Source organism: Plectropomus leopardus, chromosome 17, assembly GCF_008729295.1.
Source record: "Plectropomus leopardus isolate mb chromosome 17, YSFRI_Pleo_2.0, whole genome shotgun sequence".
Classification (NCBI taxonomy): Eukaryota; Metazoa; Chordata; class Actinopteri; order Perciformes; family Serranidae; genus Plectropomus; species Plectropomus leopardus.
In genome coordinates this window covers 5,532,276-5,550,136 of record NC_056479.1, presented here as the reverse complement: position 1 = coordinate 5,550,136, position 17,861 = coordinate 5,532,276, and the positions used below count along the sequence as shown (strand labels likewise).

At 39.6% G+C, this 17,861-nt stretch overlaps 2 protein-coding genes across 2 annotated transcripts; both read left to right on the top strand.

The window, feature by feature from the left end:
• The first annotated feature begins 833 nt into the window (after positions 1-833).
• Positions 834-4,639, top strand: LOC121956409 (eukaryotic translation initiation factor 1). Its single transcript, XM_042504602.1, has 4 exons — positions 834-1,017; positions 2,152-2,315; positions 2,434-2,535; positions 3,318-4,639. Exons 1-4 carry the CDS (start codon positions 987-989, stop codon positions 3,360-3,362), a joined length of 342 nt encoding a protein of 113 aa, XP_042360536.1. The 5' UTR covers positions 834-986; the 3' UTR covers positions 3,363-4,639.
• A 92-nt stretch (positions 4,640-4,731) lies between these two features.
• LOC121956389 (GTPase IMAP family member 7-like) lies at positions 4,732-10,043 on the top strand. The gene is made up of 2 exons (XM_042504571.1): positions 4,732-6,948; positions 7,913-10,043. The coding sequence occupies exons 1-2, from the start codon at positions 6,936-6,938 to the stop codon at positions 8,716-8,718; spliced, it is 819 nt and encodes a 272-aa protein (XP_042360505.1). The 5' UTR covers positions 4,732-6,935; the 3' UTR covers positions 8,719-10,043.
• The last annotated feature ends 7,818 nt before the right edge of the window (positions 10,044-17,861 follow it).

The window sequence follows — 17,861 nt, the reverse complement described above, 5'->3', positions numbered from 1 at the left end:
TATTTGATTATTTTTATCAGTGACACATTTTGTACCTGAAGTGTAATATTTGAGCTGTTTGCTTCATCAACTACAGGTTAAACTAAACATAACACTTATAACCTGTGGCGTATTTGCATATTCTTAATTTTTAAACATTTGAAGAATGAATGTTATTGATTTTTCAAAAGGTACCCATCCTATTGTGTTCAGGTATATTAAACCTATTTAAATATGTGAGACCCTTTATTTTTCTCTGGTCATAACAAGGTCTCATTAGATCCTTAAAAACATGATCAGTAGAACATTACTCATTGGGGAGAAAAAAAAAATCCAAATTGTTTGAAAAAGTTTCATCTGTGGTGCTACAGGCCAGATTTAAAGAGTAATTAGCAAATGTTTCCAAACCATCATGAATAACAAAAGTAACAATAAAACAAAAATAATGTTAATTAAATACTATCATACTGCTATAGCCTGATGATATTGTGTGTTACGATTGAATTCGTGTTTAATGCCAACTGAGCATGTTGATTTTTAATCAAATACCAGCATTCAGGCATGTGATCCCACGTTACTTAGGCTGATATGTAAAACATTTAACTGATTGAAAGTTGGTGTTTCTTTTTTTCAGTGGTTGGTAATAAATAGTGAAATTTGACTTGCCAATATTAAGAGGGTTAATATGCTGGTAATTTTCCTGTTGCAAAATATTAGGAAACGATTACGTCATCTTTTCATGAAAACTGAGAACTGACTGGGCGCGGCTGTCGATGACGTTGCTTGCGTACGTCTGAAACGTACTGACGTCACTTCGGGGTGGAGCTATAAAGCTTGTTTTCCAGATCTACGTGCTAGAAGAACCTCCATTTTGTGAGAGCTGTCGGAGCAGAGCGTAGCACCGTCTCCCCGAAAAGGCGAAACCTAGAAACGACAAAAAGTCAAAGTTAGCCGACGAACCGCTCGCTAACCAAGGTATTATCCGAAAGGAAAGCAAATCTTATCGTATGTCCGAAATCCAGAACCTCACAACCTATGGTAAGTGATTTAAAAAAAAATGAAACTGGGTTGGTAGACAAGGTGGGGGAAGGGCGAGCACCAGTGAAGCTAACGGTGAGCTTCGTGCTTACGTCGGGCTCTTAATAGCTTAGTGGAGAATTTAACTATTTATTATAACGCTAGAATCTTAAAGTAATCGATTGAACATTAAAGTGAAACTTGGGAAATCTCAAACGGGAAAGTCTGACGGTCTGTATTTGGACATTGTCGTCTATTACTGGGCCTTTGCTAAGACTGCCGCCATTAGGCCTGTATTGTGCTACTAACGTGTTAGCTTATTCTTAAAGCTGCATTGATTAGTCGATTGTTTGTCAGGCCGACAAACGGCAGGTTTGTTGACAACAGTGATTAATAATCCTACAATGTTATGTCTCTTTAAACATAAATGACATTTTGAATTGATATCTATTTTTCATCTGAAATGTCGATGAAAGCAAACAGGATAAATACAGCTGTCCCCGAGCGACGGTTGAGAAATAAGGACAAAAACGCACTCAAAGTCTTCCTGTTGATCTGTGTGCAGACAGAACAGCGTCTTACTCTCAATTATTTTGATTTGTCCACAACAGTTGAACGAGATAATACCGGTCATAATAATCAAAAAAATCCTTGCGGCCTTGTTACTTCATATGTGTCGAGGAAGTCGTTTACTCCCTGAAAACGTGTTTTATATAGTATATCATATTGTCTTTATACTGTGAAATATGTTGTGTTTTGGCCTTGCAGTTAGAGTTGCCATGTCATGGCTCTGTTAATTCATGCACAATCCTGTTTGCTGGCTTCGCAGTAGCTATCTAACGCTGCCAGACTTCACTGTTAAGCTGGTAGGCTGTAAATTTAGCTTCGTACGTCTGTGCAGCTCCACAGTCTGAAAATGACCCTTCCAGAAAGCTCTGCCAGATGTCAACACAGGGAAGATGAAGAGCCGATTTTGTTGCTAGTACAAGAATAACACTGAACAAAGTCCACCCTGAAATCCCATGGATGTGTGCTTTTTTAAACAAGACAGCTGTGTATAGAACATTTTTGTGTGTTGGACTTTTCATGAGCTTAATGTCTGTTTGAAAGTGTTACTCATGTCCTATTGTCTCCTGCCACTCTCTCCCCCTCCAGACCCCTTTGCTGATGCAAATCCGGGCCATGACTGCCTACCAGCCGGGACTGACGAATATATCCACATAAGAATCCAACAGCGGAACGGCAGGAAGACCCTCACCACTGTCCAGGGCATTGCCAATGACTATGACAAAAAGAAGCTAGTCAAGGCCTTCAAGAAGGTATTACCATGGGCTGGGGTTGATGTGGGAATCGGCTTTTACCCAATGCCACAGAAAAGGTGACATTCACCCTTGTTTTCTGCAAAAAGTGACTCTGTTTTTATCCCTGACCTAACAGAAGTTTGCGTGCAATGGTACAGTGATTGAGCATCCAGAGTATGGTGAAGTGATCCAGCTTCAGGGAGACCAGCGCAGGAATATCTGCCAGTTCCTCATTGAGGTAAGTTTTTCTTTTGGTTGTTTTTGAAGAGGAATGTGAAGAAGTTTTTGAGATGGGTGGGGTTCAGTCTCTCACTGTTGCTGTCTGTATTCACAGCTTCACCACTGAGTACATAGCTGGGTCTCAATAGACTACTTTTTATGAGATTACATTGAAAACATTATTGTAACTCAGTACCAGCAGTGGCTCAGAGGAACACACAGGCTAACATTTGCCAAATAAAAACAATCTTATCAGAGTAATAAACAGTCCCATGCTTGACACATCATTATGTAAGCCCCATGGTTATTATAACAGTACTGACATCGATTCTTCCCACGTGAGAAGATAAAAACTGACCCCATATACTCCCTGTGACTCTGTCCTCATACACTAAACTCACAAATGACTTCACAAAGGTTTTTGTTTAACATTCATGTTAAGTATGAAGGGCCGCTCTCTTACTCCACCGCCTGTGTTGAAGAAACATACGTCATAAAAAAACGCGCAAGACCGTTAAACTAAGCTGAACTGGAACTAGTGCCTGGAACTTCATTTAATAACATAAATATAAGACTTGGTGGCAACAGGGGGCTTGGTATATGAAAACCTGCAAGAACACCACTAAATATCAACAAAAACTGCTTTTCAACTGATTAAAGTGGTCTGGAGGTGTAGTTAAATTAAAAAAATTGACACTGATTCTACAGGGTTGTTATGCGATTTCACGAGGTGTACTGGTCACGTGACAGATTTGGTCATAGGTCATCGTCATTTATTGATCTCTTCTTTCTTCTCTGCAGATAAGCCTGGCCAAGGAGGAGCAGCTCAAAGTCCACGGCTTCTAGAAGCCCTCCCCTTCTCTCCAAGAAGGTGTTAAAACCCTCCCCAACCCGCCTCCTATGTGCTGCTGTTGCTCTTTTTCCCCCCTCTCTCCCCTTTGCAACCCCACCAGCTCCTATTAGTTAACACGTGAATTACCTCAGACAAACATGGGATTCTGTAACACCCCCGCCCCCATACAATACCAGGGGGCAGGCTCGCTCTCACAAAGACACACCACTGCAGCTCCGCACAACATCAGGGATGAGTGGTGATGAACCTCCCACAGTCACTTCCTCCTTCCTCCCCCCCCCCCCATTTTGTTGATTTCCTTTATTTTTTTTTTCTCTTTAGGTCTTGTGCCGCAGAAAGAAGGCACTATTTCATGTAACTTTTTTGTTTTGTACTTCAAGGTGTTTCAATAAAACGTTCAGTCTCCATATGTTGGAGTGGTGTCATGGGGATTGGGGGCTGGGTTTGTTCAGGAAGGTCATAGACTCTATAACTGTTTTCTGCTGAAGTGGGAACATTAAGAAGAGCAAATGCTGCAGGTTGGGGAGGCGCAGAGAAGTTTTTGTTATGGTATTTGCTGAACAAGTCATTTTCTGTAGTTTGCAAACAGTACACTTCCCTATTTTCAGTTTAAGTGTCCCACTGGCATCATTTACATGCCCAGCTACCTGCTTTTAGGTTACAGAGAAGAAATTGTGTAAAGTACAATTTTCACCACCCCATCCAGCAAATTTCTGTTTCCTCTAACCATCCAATGGCACATTTTTCTAACTTCTTTCCCTTTTGCTGCCAATCCAAGTATTACAACTAAACGGATGTTCAGTGGTGGTCTTACTTTGGTCAAAGCGAGGCCTGTAATGTGGGAGGCTGAGTCAGTTTACTATGTGATCAGATGAACCCTCCAGAGTGGGAAGTGAAGTCAAATACTGGTAATCTTTGGCTCTAGCCAAATTCAGTGAAAGGATGTTTTTTAGGGTGTAACATTGAGAATACATTTGACCTTACTGGTAAATGAAGTGACTTCCTCACTCTGGCACTTGTCCGGCTTTGTGGCGTGGTCCAAAAACAAATCTGGTATCATGCCTATGATAATGGACACTTGAAACTTTAATTTCCTATAATGCAATAATTTATATAAGCATGAGTTAAGATGTAGTAATGCTGAAGTAATACAGTAAAAAAAAATCAAAGCCATGGCCAGGTCACACTGTGCTCCTGTTGACTTAGGGTGATGGAGAGCAAGTCTGTTTTGCAAAATCCACATTTGGTTCAATAAAATGTCTGCAGTTGATCAGCATGTTGTTTTTTTGTACATGTATGGGTGATTTCATTTGTCTTAAAGTTTGCGTTTCGATGTCAAGCTAACATTTTGTTAACAACTATACTCCTCACAGTGCTGGTGTTTTCCTAAACCTGTAGGAATAACGCACTACAGAAGATACTTGGTAGTTAAGCGCATAAAAAATTAAGATAATATCACTATGCTATGAAAAGCAGCCACGCATCTTTCATGGAAAACCATTTTAAATAAACTTTACAAATTGCTTGTATTATTAGCCTACTATTGAGTGAAGGTGCTGCAGTTCTGCATGTGGTTTGTGCAGGCCATTGATGCACTGCATTAAAAAGATTAAAAGTAGAATATAGAATGAGTGTTTTATGGGCTGTATCACTGTTGACTGGTGTAGTTTTTGTTAAGGGTTTGTATGTCATAAAAAAGTCTCAATCATATTCTGGCTCCTCCAAATGGCACTCAGTCATCAAATCTCTGAGAAGCCCTGACTTAAGATTTTTCCTTCATAGTACTCTAAAAGGTTAGTTTAGTTTTTACATTTCTAAATATCCCTCTCAGGCCTCTACCAGACGTTTGGGTTACACAGGGTGTCGAATGGAAAAGTGGCTGGTGTGAAATTGGTGATTACAGCCTTGATATTTATTCTAACATGTTTCTAGTCAGGTGCAGATTTTTAGGTCTCAAATATGATTGTGATCCAGATGAACCATTTTAGGTCAGTTTTTTTTACAACAACAAACAAACTGGTCTACTACCTACATCCACTGAGTGAACAACAATGAATATGTTTTACACTGAAGCTACAAGTCCACTCCGTGGCCCCCGAATATATCTTATAGTAACTGCCTTGTTTTGCAATTTACTCATGCTCTACATTTAATAGCAAATTTGAGGAGGTTTGGGCGGTCTAGTAAAAATTTGTCTTACAATCTGGTACTATCAATAGCAGGACTAATATCACCAATATTGACACAGTTATTTTTTTAATCACAAAGCAAGTAATGTAACATAACAATATGTTTTATTGGCTAAAAATGTGTGTACTCATGAGGAATTTGACCCTGGTTTTGCATTGCTGTCAATATACTTACATGGAAATAGACATTACAGCTAAGAAAAGGACAACAAAAGTGGACAAATAAAGGTAGGACATAGACAGGACTAACATATACACAAGTATGTGGAAACAATACATATTTATAAATGAGAACAAAAAGCACCAGTGCCCAGCAACATAAATACGAAGTATATTTCCATTTCCATTTGTCATGGTTTATGAGGTGAATTTATTATGACCTCAGAATACATTTTCATTATCACTAATTGATAAACACTGATTTTTGTCTTTTTACCATTCCATTAATTACTTGCATGTTAAAATAGAAGACAAACCAACAATATTTACACTATTGCAGATGTTATACGCAAAAGTATAAATAGTAGAGATACTCCAGGTTTTGATAGCCCTTTTCAACGGCTTGTACTTGGAATAAAAAGGAAAGATATCAATAATTTAAAAATATCTTGAAGTAAATATTGTATTATTTGCTCCACCACATTTATTTAACAGATTTTCTTTGAGGATTTCACAAACTCCATATAAAATGATTTGTAAGGCAGTACAATAAACCATAATACAGCAGCAGTCAAAATAAGATCCACCTCCATCAGTTAAATGTTATTGCACCAGTAAGTATACCAGCATTTAACATCAACAATGATGATTATTATAATAATAATATATTTTAAATACATTTTGCTGACAATGCTATACTTTTAAAGCAGACTGTGTAGTGTGTCATTGCATGAATCTTAAGGAAGATATTGTCCCTTTTACCAAATAAACAAATTTTTAAAAAAAATATATTATTTTTTATTTATTTTGATTTTTCACTTTTCCTTCTTTGTTGCACCATTGTTTACTATGTAACGTGCATGTATACACTGTAAGTTCTTTGATATGTTTAATAGTTTCCAGAGTTTTGCGCTGGTCTGCAGTGTGATGAGGTCAGCTGTGGCCCTCTCACCAGCTGCTTCCCTTTGCCTGGGCCCGCTCCTCCACCAGCTCATGCTCATCTGACTAATCTTTCTTGAATGTTTACTTGAATCCTGTATTTTGATTCTGTAATGATTTCTAAACCCAACAGTCAGACTGACTCTCCGTGCTTTCAGTCCTTCCCAGGTAACAGGTGATGTGCGATTCAGGAGGAGGGATCAATGAAACGAAAATGAAACGCTTTGATATCTAAACATTGACATTGGGGAAGATATCAGCAACCTTTACTCGACAAATATGGCTCAGTCTCGTGAGTATATTAAATAAACAGTACTACTAATATAAGTCAGCTTATCATCTGCAGAGTTATTTTTACCTCTGTGTGTTTGACACTTTAAAAAAAGAAACTGATTGTTGTGATAACTGACCATCAAGTCTGACTGCGTGGTGAATGGTGTCAGTTACTGTCTAAGTTGAGCAGTGATGAGAGTTAAATTTTGATCATTATTATGATTATCAATTGTACAGCTTTAATTGTGTTTTAATGTAATTTTTTGTAATTCCTTTGTTTTTTGTTGCTAAATGGAAAATACAAAACGTAGAACTTCTAAGCATGATGCCTTCATACTTGTATTTACATTTATTTTCAGATTTTATCTTTGTACATTTACACTATATTTTGGTTGGATTTGGACCTTTTTGAATTTTATCTTAGAATTTTATATTTGCACTTTTCCTACTTAGTGTTGCAACTTATATCACAGAGAAAGCATAATAACTTAATAAGCTCAGCTGTTAAAGTGTTAGGTAACCTCCAACTACCGCTGGTAATAATAATATATTTGTTGTTTTATGATGCGTAAGAGTTACTCTGTGGCGGGGACAGATTGCAAAAACATGGCATCAGCTCTCTTCTAATCGGGTTTCCTGGTGTGGAAAGGAAAGGGCAGATGTATGCTGACAGGGATAACTGATGAGTTTTTGATAAGGTGTGGTGCTCTGCTGTCACACTGAGCGCAGATACCGCCGCTAGTACCAGTTTTGAATTGAAACTGTTAGGCTTTTTTTCCAATGTTTTTTTTTATTGTATATTAACAAATAAAAAACATTACAAAATATAAAAATATAAAAGATATCAATGTGAGACTCAGTTTCAAGAACAGTCTTATTCAGCTACCCTCAGCAAGAAGAATGTAGTCAAACTGGTCTTTATGATTCAATGAAAAGGTTAACATGAATGATGGCTTTTTTTTTTGGTGCTATTTGCTCAACAGGTTATGTGCAGCCCAGAGAGCTGCAGATTGTGTTGATTGGAAAGGTTGGAGTTGGTAAGAGTGCAACAGGAAACACCATCCTGAAGAGAAAGGCTTTTCTATCTCTGATATCTTCCTCTGCTGTGACAAAGAGGTTGCAGATGGAAAAGGTGGAGCTGGACGGACAGAATGTGGCTGTTGTTGATACTCCTGGTCTGTTTGAAAGCACCCAAGATGTCCAAATCCAAGAGGAAGTGATGGAGGAGATCATGAGGTTCACGTCTGCGACTTCATGTGGCCCTGTTGTGTACCTGGTTGTGCTCCAGCTCGGCAAATTCACACAGGAAGAGCAGCAAATTGTGCAAATAATCCAGAGGACCGTTGGTGAAGAGGCAGCACACCACACCATGGCCCTGTTCACTCGAAGAGATGATCTGAGGACGGAAGGAAGTTGTTTAGAGGAGTTAATCGGGGCAGATCCAGCTCTGCGTGCATTCATCAGAGAGTGTTGTGGGGGATACCATGTTTTTGACAACAGAGACACTGATCCGTCGCAAGTGACTAAGCTATTAGAGAAGATCAACAACATGTTGCAGAGAAATGGAGAAAGAGGCTACACCCAGTGGGGCGAGAGAGAAACTCAAGAAAGAAGAGAAGCTGAAAGAGGCGGTGCATTCACCGACGCCTGCCTCATGGGTGCTTGTGCTGTAGCATGCACTGCAGCAGGTGCATTACTAATGTACACGATGTTTAAAAAGAATCCAAATCCAGATGTAGCAGTTCGTGCAGTGAAGACAGTCGTGGTGCTTCGCAAACTTAGCTTGTAGGTTGATGGGAGAGAAGGCAGAAGTAAACCAGCCACACTAAGTTGGCAACCCGTTTATAAACCTGTAAATGGATGAAACTTTAGGTTTGTAACTTTTTAAATGCTTTTCTACGGCTGTTCTTTCAACATTTGTTCAGGCCTTTGCTTCCTTGTTTAAGTCAAAGTCATGGTGGAAGAATTAGTTGAATATTTTACATAAGAAAAAGGACTATTACCTTAGTTTAGAAATACTCTGTTAAAGTTTAAGTCTTGAGTTCCAAATTTCACTTAAAGGTGAAGTGTAGGGGCATCTGTTGGTATAAATATTATATAATATTCACAAATATGTTTTCATTGTGGAATAATCACCTGAAAATACGAATTTTTGAGTTTTCATTACTTTAAAATGGGCCGTTTATATCTGTATGCAGAAGTACTCTTATATGTAATCTGCCATGTTCTTTCTACAGTAGCCATTCATGTTTTTTTTGTGCGTATTTTTTTTTGTGTTGGCCACTAGATCTCTCCAAGATGCTCGGCACACAGAAGTTTCAGTTGGTTGTAATCTGCAGTCCTTCCACTAGATGCTACTAAATCATACACACGAATACTTTAAGTAAAAGCACAAAACATTAGCATCAAAATATACTTCAAGCACCAAAAGTAGAAGTACTCATGCAGAATGGCCGATTTCAGAATTCTAAATATATATAATATTATGTATTATATTATTGATGTATTAATGCATTAAGCACTTTACCGTAACTCTTAAATGTGGCTCTTTTTTTTATTTCTTTCCTTTATTTATTCATGGATATTTTTCAACAAGGAATCAATTAAAAGTCTTATCCTTATCTACATCATTATTTATTTGTTGATTACATTCTGTATTATTAATCTGAATCTGCAAAATAACTCAAATTAATGTAGCTGAGTAAAAAGTACAATATTAACCTCTGACATGAAGTAGCAGAAAATAAAAATACCGAAGTGAAGTACAAGTACTCAAAATTGTTCTTAAGTAGCCCACAGCACTTGAGTAAATGTATTCAGTTACTTTTTACGACTGAAATTATGTTAAGCATATTGTTCCTTCACTCTGTTTAACTTTCATTGTTCAGATTTTCAGAAAATAACATGTTTAACGCCTAGATGTACTTGCAGGATTTCTGCGTAACAGGATGTCACGACTACTTTGGAGACAATTTTGGGCCATTATTTAACATATACAAGTGTGATGTGAAAAGCTGAAAATACCACAAACACTGAGAATTGACTTTTCAGTAAAGAAGGAAATATCATGTGTCCTTTTGCTTTGAGACAAAAATAAATATGTATATATATTGATGAGTGGATTGATTTCTCAGTGAGATGTAATTTTTCTTGTGCAAACTCTGACTGTTGATTTTTTCCCATTTAGTCTACATAAAAAGGGAAAGAATGAAATGAAATTTAAAACAACACCAAAAACAAAATAACATTTGAATTAATGTGCAAGGTATATTAAAACATTTTGAAATATGAAATTAACATTTTCTTTAAATCCTGCTACTCAACTACATCCAAGTCTTTCCAACTGTACTTCCCATACACACGTTTCCCCTCCAAATTTGTCATCCCAAGAACAATATTTTCAATTGATGGTGTTATGAAGAGCTCAAATGAGGACTTGATGTCTTCAACATGGCTGACTGCATATCTGGTGGGGTCTGGAACCATTTTGATAATATTAGCAACACTAAGTTTACCTTGCTTTTGAAGTGGGGAAAGTACTGCAATCTGCATGCTGGCTGGGAAGATCATATCCCCAGCGACCATGCAGATTGCACTATATACAGAGCACAATGAGGAATGATTTGGATAGAGGGCTGCCTTGCAAGCTTTTATATGTTTGCTCCTCCCTTATTTTGCATGAACTTCCAATGTCCTTGCGGGAATTGGGTACACACATTCATACCCCCCATGTCATGTATCAACTCAAAAGTATCAACTCTGCACCTGCAGGTGTGGGGATGTTAGGTCACACATGGGTCACACACACACAGACAAGTTTCACATAGCTTGGGGTCAAATTGACCCCAGAGGAACACCAATGCGTGCAATATGTGTTAAGCAAAAAAATATCATGAAAAAATATCATATTGATAATTTTATGCTTAATCAATTGTACCCATCAAATTAGGAAAAGTCATGAAATATGAAGCAAAAAAAAGTAAACAATTTTTTTTTGAATGATAAACATTGAATGGGGTCAAATAGACCCCAAGGATAACAGGAGGGTTATAGTATATTCTTATTGTTTTTAATGGAATTTAAAAATTATCTGTATGTGTGTGCGCGCGCGTGTGTATGTTGTGTGTGTATCTTTGCGCGCGCGCGTTCTTTATGACGAAAACAGAATGTGTGACGTCAGTGGTTTCGAACGCTCCATCATGGATTTATAAAGGAAAGTCGCGTTCCAGCCATCATTTCATCAGCTGCTCCTTCAGTGAACCTGCCAAAGTCAGCGAGGAAACAACTGGTTCAAACTTCGGACACGACCGACGTATTGATCTACGAGGAAGTCTCATCGAAAAGTGAAGGTAAATAAATCTATCAGATCTCTTAAAAAACCATAACAAAAACAGGGAACAGAGATACGGTAGTTCTGTATGTTTTTTGTTTTGTTATGGTTTTTTATTAAGTATTTAAACAGGTCTTGACAAAACATAATATCCATGCAAAGAAAACAAGAATATGAAATCCCAAAACAATATTTTTAACTTGATGTTAGGTTACATTGTTTTGGTTATGTTAATGCACAGGTGGAAAGTTCCTGTAAGCCTATATTTAATTGGGTTATAGCACTTTGGCAGTAATATGGCACTGACTGAATTTAGGACTGGGCAATATATCAACATGATATTGATATTTAGATATCTGACAAGATATCGTATAAAATTTGGGTAACGTAATATTGCAAGGGTTGTAATTTTCTGTTTTTAAAGGTCGCATCACAGGAAAGTAATGAAGTTTTCCAAAATTACCAGACTATTCTGGATGATCTTTTTTATCTTTAGCCACTCAGTCATTATATCCACATTACTGATAATTATTTATTAAAATCTCATCTTGCAAATGTTTTGTGAAAGCACCAACAGTCAGCCCTACAATATTGTTGAAATATCAATATTGAGGTATTTAGTTAAACAAAATCTTGATATTTGATTTCTCCATATTGAGCAGCACTATTTAAATTTATACTTAATCGGGGTTGTCATCAGGTGTTAGATACTTATGATTATACTGAAGATATAAAATAAGCTTTAACTCACAAATTGAACATAATTGACAGGTTCATCCACCACAAAGTTCAGCCTTAAAAATGAACATAAATTTAAAGCAACACACTTCTGATGCAGAATTATTTTTAGCTCCTGTGTGTCTGAAGTTTAAAACACTGACATGCACCGGGTTGATTCTGATGGAAGATGTATTACAATTAGAGATGTAACAGTTTAAAATGTATGACAAAACTTGTGTTGGCAAGTGACTAACCCCCTCCTCTGCTGTCTTGTTTTGTTTACAGTCATGCCACGAAGGAGCTCACGCTTAGAGAGCACGGGTTACTACGACAGTCAGGGGAACCCTTTAGTAATCTACAAGGAGACCATACAAAGGTAAGATAGCGTGTGAATGTCACAGTTTTGCTGTATATATGCACACGTTTTGTATGTGTGAAACACACATTTTGTTTTTTATCATACATCTTCAAAGCTTTCAGTCGTTGCTCACACATTTCTCATTATAAACAGGTTTTACAGAAGATGTAGAACCCGACCTAAAAAGGGGACCACTGACAACAGTGAGAGGGACAATGGCCACAACAGTGACAGCGCCACCCCCAGCACCAGCTACAGCACTACCCCTGTCAGCAGCTACAGCACTACCCCTGTCAGCAGCTACAGGAACAGTGGCTGCAGCAACAAAAGTACCAGACGCAGCACCAGCCACAAGAAGGACAGCTCCAGCCAGAGCTCCAGCCCCAGGACCATCAGCAGAAACAGAGACAGCGACAGAGACAGCAACAGCAGGGTTCCTAGTGTTTTTAGACTTAGGAATTTTGCTCTTCTGCTGCTCGTACTTCCTCTGTGTTTTGGTAAGCAAACTCTCCTTCCACAAACAATCAAATCCAATTCATCAGCTTGTGTTTTATAGACTGTCTGCCTTTGAATAAAACATCACTGACCTGTTTATCCTATGCTTTGTTTTTCTCTGTATATCAGGAGTGGCCTACTTCATCCCTGCCCTGAGCCGTCACTTCCTGGATTCAGGACGGTCTGAGTCGCCGGTCTCGCCCACCAACGAGAACAAGGTATGACCCACAGTAGCAGCTTGGCTTATTTTATCATAAATCCTTCTTTTCAATCTTCCTGAGCATCCATAAACACAATCACAGTCCAAAGATGTTTTCAACATGCACCATTAAATTCATCTTTCACTTACAGGAAGCAAGGTACGACGCAGGATATGACGCAGGATACGACATCGCGAAGCACCTGAGAGAGCTGCAGGACGAGCTGCGGAGGTTGAGGAACCACATGGTTCCAGCAGCAGACACCTTGCCCAACTTTGCTCTGGAGTCTCTTGGTGAGACATCTAAACCACCCTGATCAATTTTCATTTGTCAGATTGTAACTTGCACATGTGCTTTTTAATTTTGAGATGGATTTCTCAGTTTCTTTGTGGTTGTTTTTGTGTGCAGGTGCTTGTGTTATACCAGATCGGTCCTCAGAAACGTACCAGACTCGGACGGGATACTTGAGGATTTTTGGGATACCTGTTTGGAAACTCCCATTAAGCCCAAGGACAGTTATTCAGGTAGGAACTGCAAATACAGAACACATCGCCATGTGGTGTGGCTATATGATATGATGGTTTGGATTATTTATACATACAGTATACCCAGTGTTGGGAAGTTTACTTGTGACATGTAAAAGGTTACAGATTACCCTGTTAGAAATGTAACAAGTAATTAGCTGATTACATTGGATTACTTTTTGATTACTTTTCTCACAAAATGTTTTAAACAGGGCACTAAAGCTGAAAATACCTAACAACATTAGCACATAAATGTGCTCAAATTTGTGTCAGCGGCTTTGCTGACCTGTGTTGTCCAAAAATATGTCAATAGAAGGCATTCCTGAACCGCAAAAAGATGTAAAGTAACAGAACGAATATTTTATTCAACATATAAACTTTTTACTGGAAAGATTTTGTTTTTCATATGTAATCACCAACATTTCATTAGTAACTTTAATTTAATGACATATTTTTTTCCCAGGAACTGTAACTTGTTACAGTTATATTTATTTTGTCATTGAATTACTGTAAGTAGTTACTCTCCAGCACTGAACATGCAGTCTAAACTCTCTTTCTGTCTTCAGGGATGCTCATGTCTGGTTCCAGGACAGTGCTGGCCTTTTGCAGGAGGGCGTGGACATTTGGTCATCGCCCTGTCTTATCCAGTCACCATCAGCCACGTCACACTGGGTCACGTTTCCAAGGCTGTAACCCCAACTGGCTCAATTTCCAGCGCCCCCCAAAAGTTTTCTGTCTACGTAAGCCACATATTTCAAATTCTCTTCACCGCAGATGTCCTTTTTTTTCACTTTCTCATACACAGAGAACAAAAAGATGTTCAATTGTATTCGTTTCTTTGTCTATTTTAGGGCATGAAGACTTTGGATGATGAAGGAGATCTGCTAGGAACCTTTGACTATGATCAGGACGGGGACCAAGTTCAGACTTTTAAAATACCAGTAAGTACTATGGCATAAAATGAAATACTTTCTTCAAAAAAATTCACTCACAATCTAATATATTGTTGGAGTTAGAGGTTTTCTGTCTTTATCATACACATTATATCCTCTATTTCCCATCCTCTCCCTCCTTTTTGACCGCCAAACTAACGTTCTGTTCATTTTTCTTCTCTCAGGATCATGTCAAAGGTGTCTTCAGCCACGTGAAGCTCCAAGTGGAGAGCAACTGGGGCCATCCTGACTTCACGTGCCTGTACAACTTCAGGGTCCATGGGAAGCTGGCGGACTGACGGACATGTGGAGCAGAAGGAGGACCATCGTCTGGGTGCAGAGGCGGATAAGTATTCTTTTACAGGTTGATAAGATTGTCACCATCTGTGAATAAATAGGTTTAATTGAATTCTGAGCAAATTAGTTAGATTTCTTTCAAAAACATGGGGAGAAGGCACTGGGGAACTTAAAAAGACATGGCCCAGAAATTAGCCACAAATTAGTTAAAGGGTTCGGGGTGACCTCTAGCTCACTGGGTAGGTTGTGCGCCCCATTTGCCTCAGGCTTTGAGTCCGGCCTGTGGCCCTTTGTGGCGTGTTATTCCCCCTTCTTGTCACCTTTTACTAATATCTTGCAGTTTGTGGGACATCTCTTGCCAGGTTGCTCATTGCCTTTCACCCCATTTTTGAAAGAAATCAAACCACTTTGCACAGTTTTCAAAGGGTTAAATAGCTTGTGAAAGGCATTTTAACTCAGCACAAGAAACTTGATGACCTTGTGTTGTGGAATTTGCAGTCATACAAATATTAGCAAATGTATTTTTAGTGTGGTATGATCCGTGAAAAGTAGGAGAGTTTATTCCAGGGTTCTGGTAAAGAAGGCTCCGACCGATTATCTGACCTCAGATTCAGGAGGAACAATGTGGATCCCGTCCTGGTCGTGGAACAGCGGACCTGCTCTTTATCCTCGCAGGGCTGCTGGAGGGGTCGTGGGAGTTGCCCATACGGTCTACATGTGTTTGTGGACTTGCAGAAAGCCTACGACCATGTCCCTCTGGGAGTCCTGTGGGGGCACTGCGGGAAGACGGGGTACCGGGGTGGTTGATATGAGCCATCCGGTCCCTGTATGACCAAAGTGAGAGCTGCGTCCGCATACTCGACGTGAAGTCAAGCATGTTTCCAGTTGGTGTTAGCGTCCACTAGGTTGTCCCTTGTCACCGAATCTGTTTGTGATCCTCATGGACAGAATCTCTAGGTGCAGCCGGGGGGAGGAAGGGGTCTGGTTTGGGGTCCACAGAATTGCAGATGATGTGGTTCTGTTGGATTGTTCACACCATGACCTCCAGCATGCACTGGGGCGGTTTGCAGCCGAGTGTGAAGCGGTCAGGATGAGAGTCGCACCTCCAAGTCTGAGGCTATGAAAACGGTGGATTGCCCCCTCTGGTTTGGAAGAGAGTTGCTGCCCCAAGCGAAGGAGTTCAGGTATCTTGTGGTCTTGTTCTCGTGTGAGGGTAAAACGGAGTGTGAGATGGGAAGGCAGTTTGGCGAGCGCCAGCAGTGATGCGGGTGCTGCTCAGGACCTTCATGGTGAAGAGGGAGCTGAGCCGGAGGGTGAAGCTTTTGATTTACTGGTCCATCTAAATCCCAGCCCTCACCTATGGTCATGAGGTGTTTTCTTGGTGACCGAAAGAATGAGATCGCAGATACAAGCAGCTGAAATGAGTTTCCTCTGGAGGGTGGCTGGGCTCAGCCTTTGAGACAGGGGGAGGAGCTCAGACATCTGGGAGGAGCTCAGAGTACAGCCACTGCTCCCTCGTATCAACAGGGACCAGTTTAGGTGGTCTGGCATCTGATTAGCATGCCCCCTGGGCGACTCCCATTAGAGGTTTTTTCGGGCAAATCCAACTGGTAGGAGGCCCTGGAGCAGACCCAGAAAACGCTGGAGGGATTATATATCTCATCTGGCCTGGGAACGCCTCAGGATCCCCCAGGAGGAGCTGGAAAGTGTTGCTGGGACGTCTGGAGTACTTTGTTCAGGCTGCTGCCCTGCAACCTGATGGAACAGATGGAATCGGATGAATATGGATGGATGGGGCTGAATGGGTGGATGGATGGGTGGATGGATGGATGGATGGATGGGTGGGTGGATGGGTGGATGGATGGATGGGTGGATGAATGGGTGGTTGGCTGCATGGATGATATCCACACGAGTGCAGGGAGGACAGGGTGGGCGGGTGGGTGCTGGAGGGAAGTAAGGTGTATCGTGATGGTTCACCATACTTCCTCCCAGTGAACCTCCTCTCTGCATTAGTGTGAGGGGGACCTCACCATTTGCTGGTATTTTCTCTCACTCTAAATTCCACAACACAACGTCTTCTATTTATTCACAGATGGTTTCAGTCTTCGGGCTGCACGGAAGCGCAGTGGTTAGCACTGTAGCTTCACAGAGAAAGGACTGAGTCCAGCTCTGGTCGTCTCTCTGTGTAGAGTTTGCATGTTCTCTCCGTGTGTGCATGGGTTTACTCCGGGTTGCTCCGGTTTCCTCCCATACACAAATATGCACAGTTTAGGTGAATTGGCTACATAAATGTTAAATATAATAAATTAAGATCAAGAAAAAAAAACATTTCTATATTTTTGTGGTTATATTTATTGTTTTTGTTCTTTTTAGAAATAATTCAACAAATATTCATAAAAAGGTTTTCACACATTGAAACAGATAAAAACATAACAAAAACCTACAATTATCATTTATGATGCTGAATAATATTCGCAGAGGTGTGAACTTGAGTCACGTGATCTGCACTGGAGTCAGACTCAAGTAACAAATTTAATGACTTTGGACTCGACTTGAGAAAATTTTAAAAAGACTTACAACTCAACTTGGACATTAATACCAATGACTCGAGACTGCAGTGAGACTTGAGTGTTTTGATGTAAAAATACTCAATACCTTCTCCCAAGCATATCGTTAATGTACAAAGAATGCAACAAAATGCAGTTTGCAAAACCTACAGGCTGAAAATTAGATGACGCACAACTCCCAGCTTCTAAGACACTTCAAGTTGCACAAAGAAATGTAAGTTGTAGCTAATATGAACATTGAGCAGCGTGCTAATGATTGGTTCACATTAGCTTTTAAGCTAACAAACTTTTTAACAAATCATAAATGCACATTTTTAAAAGCATTCATGATTTTTGCAAATATAAAATGTAAGCATTATTACTTTTATTGAGGAGTGCATTATGATTTGATTAGGACTCAAAACTCAAAGTTTATTACTTGGGACTCGTCAGACTCAATCTGGGGCTTGAGTGCAAAGACTTTGGACTTACTTGTGATTTGCATAACAATGATTTTGTCCCACCTTTGA

Bases quoted from the DNA above. Each gene is read 5' to 3' on its own strand.
- LOC121956409 (XM_042504602.1), top strand. From the start codon at position 987: ATGTCCGAAATCCAGAACCTCACAACCTATG. The intron at 2,316-2,433 runs GTATTACCATGG...CTGACCTAACAG, and splicing joins TAGTCAAGGCCTTCAAGAAG to AAGTTTGCGTGCAATGGTAC. The intron at 2,536-3,317 runs GTAAGTTTTTCT...TCTTCTCTGCAG, and splicing joins TCTGCCAGTTCCTCATTGAG to ATAAGCCTGGCCAAGGAGGA.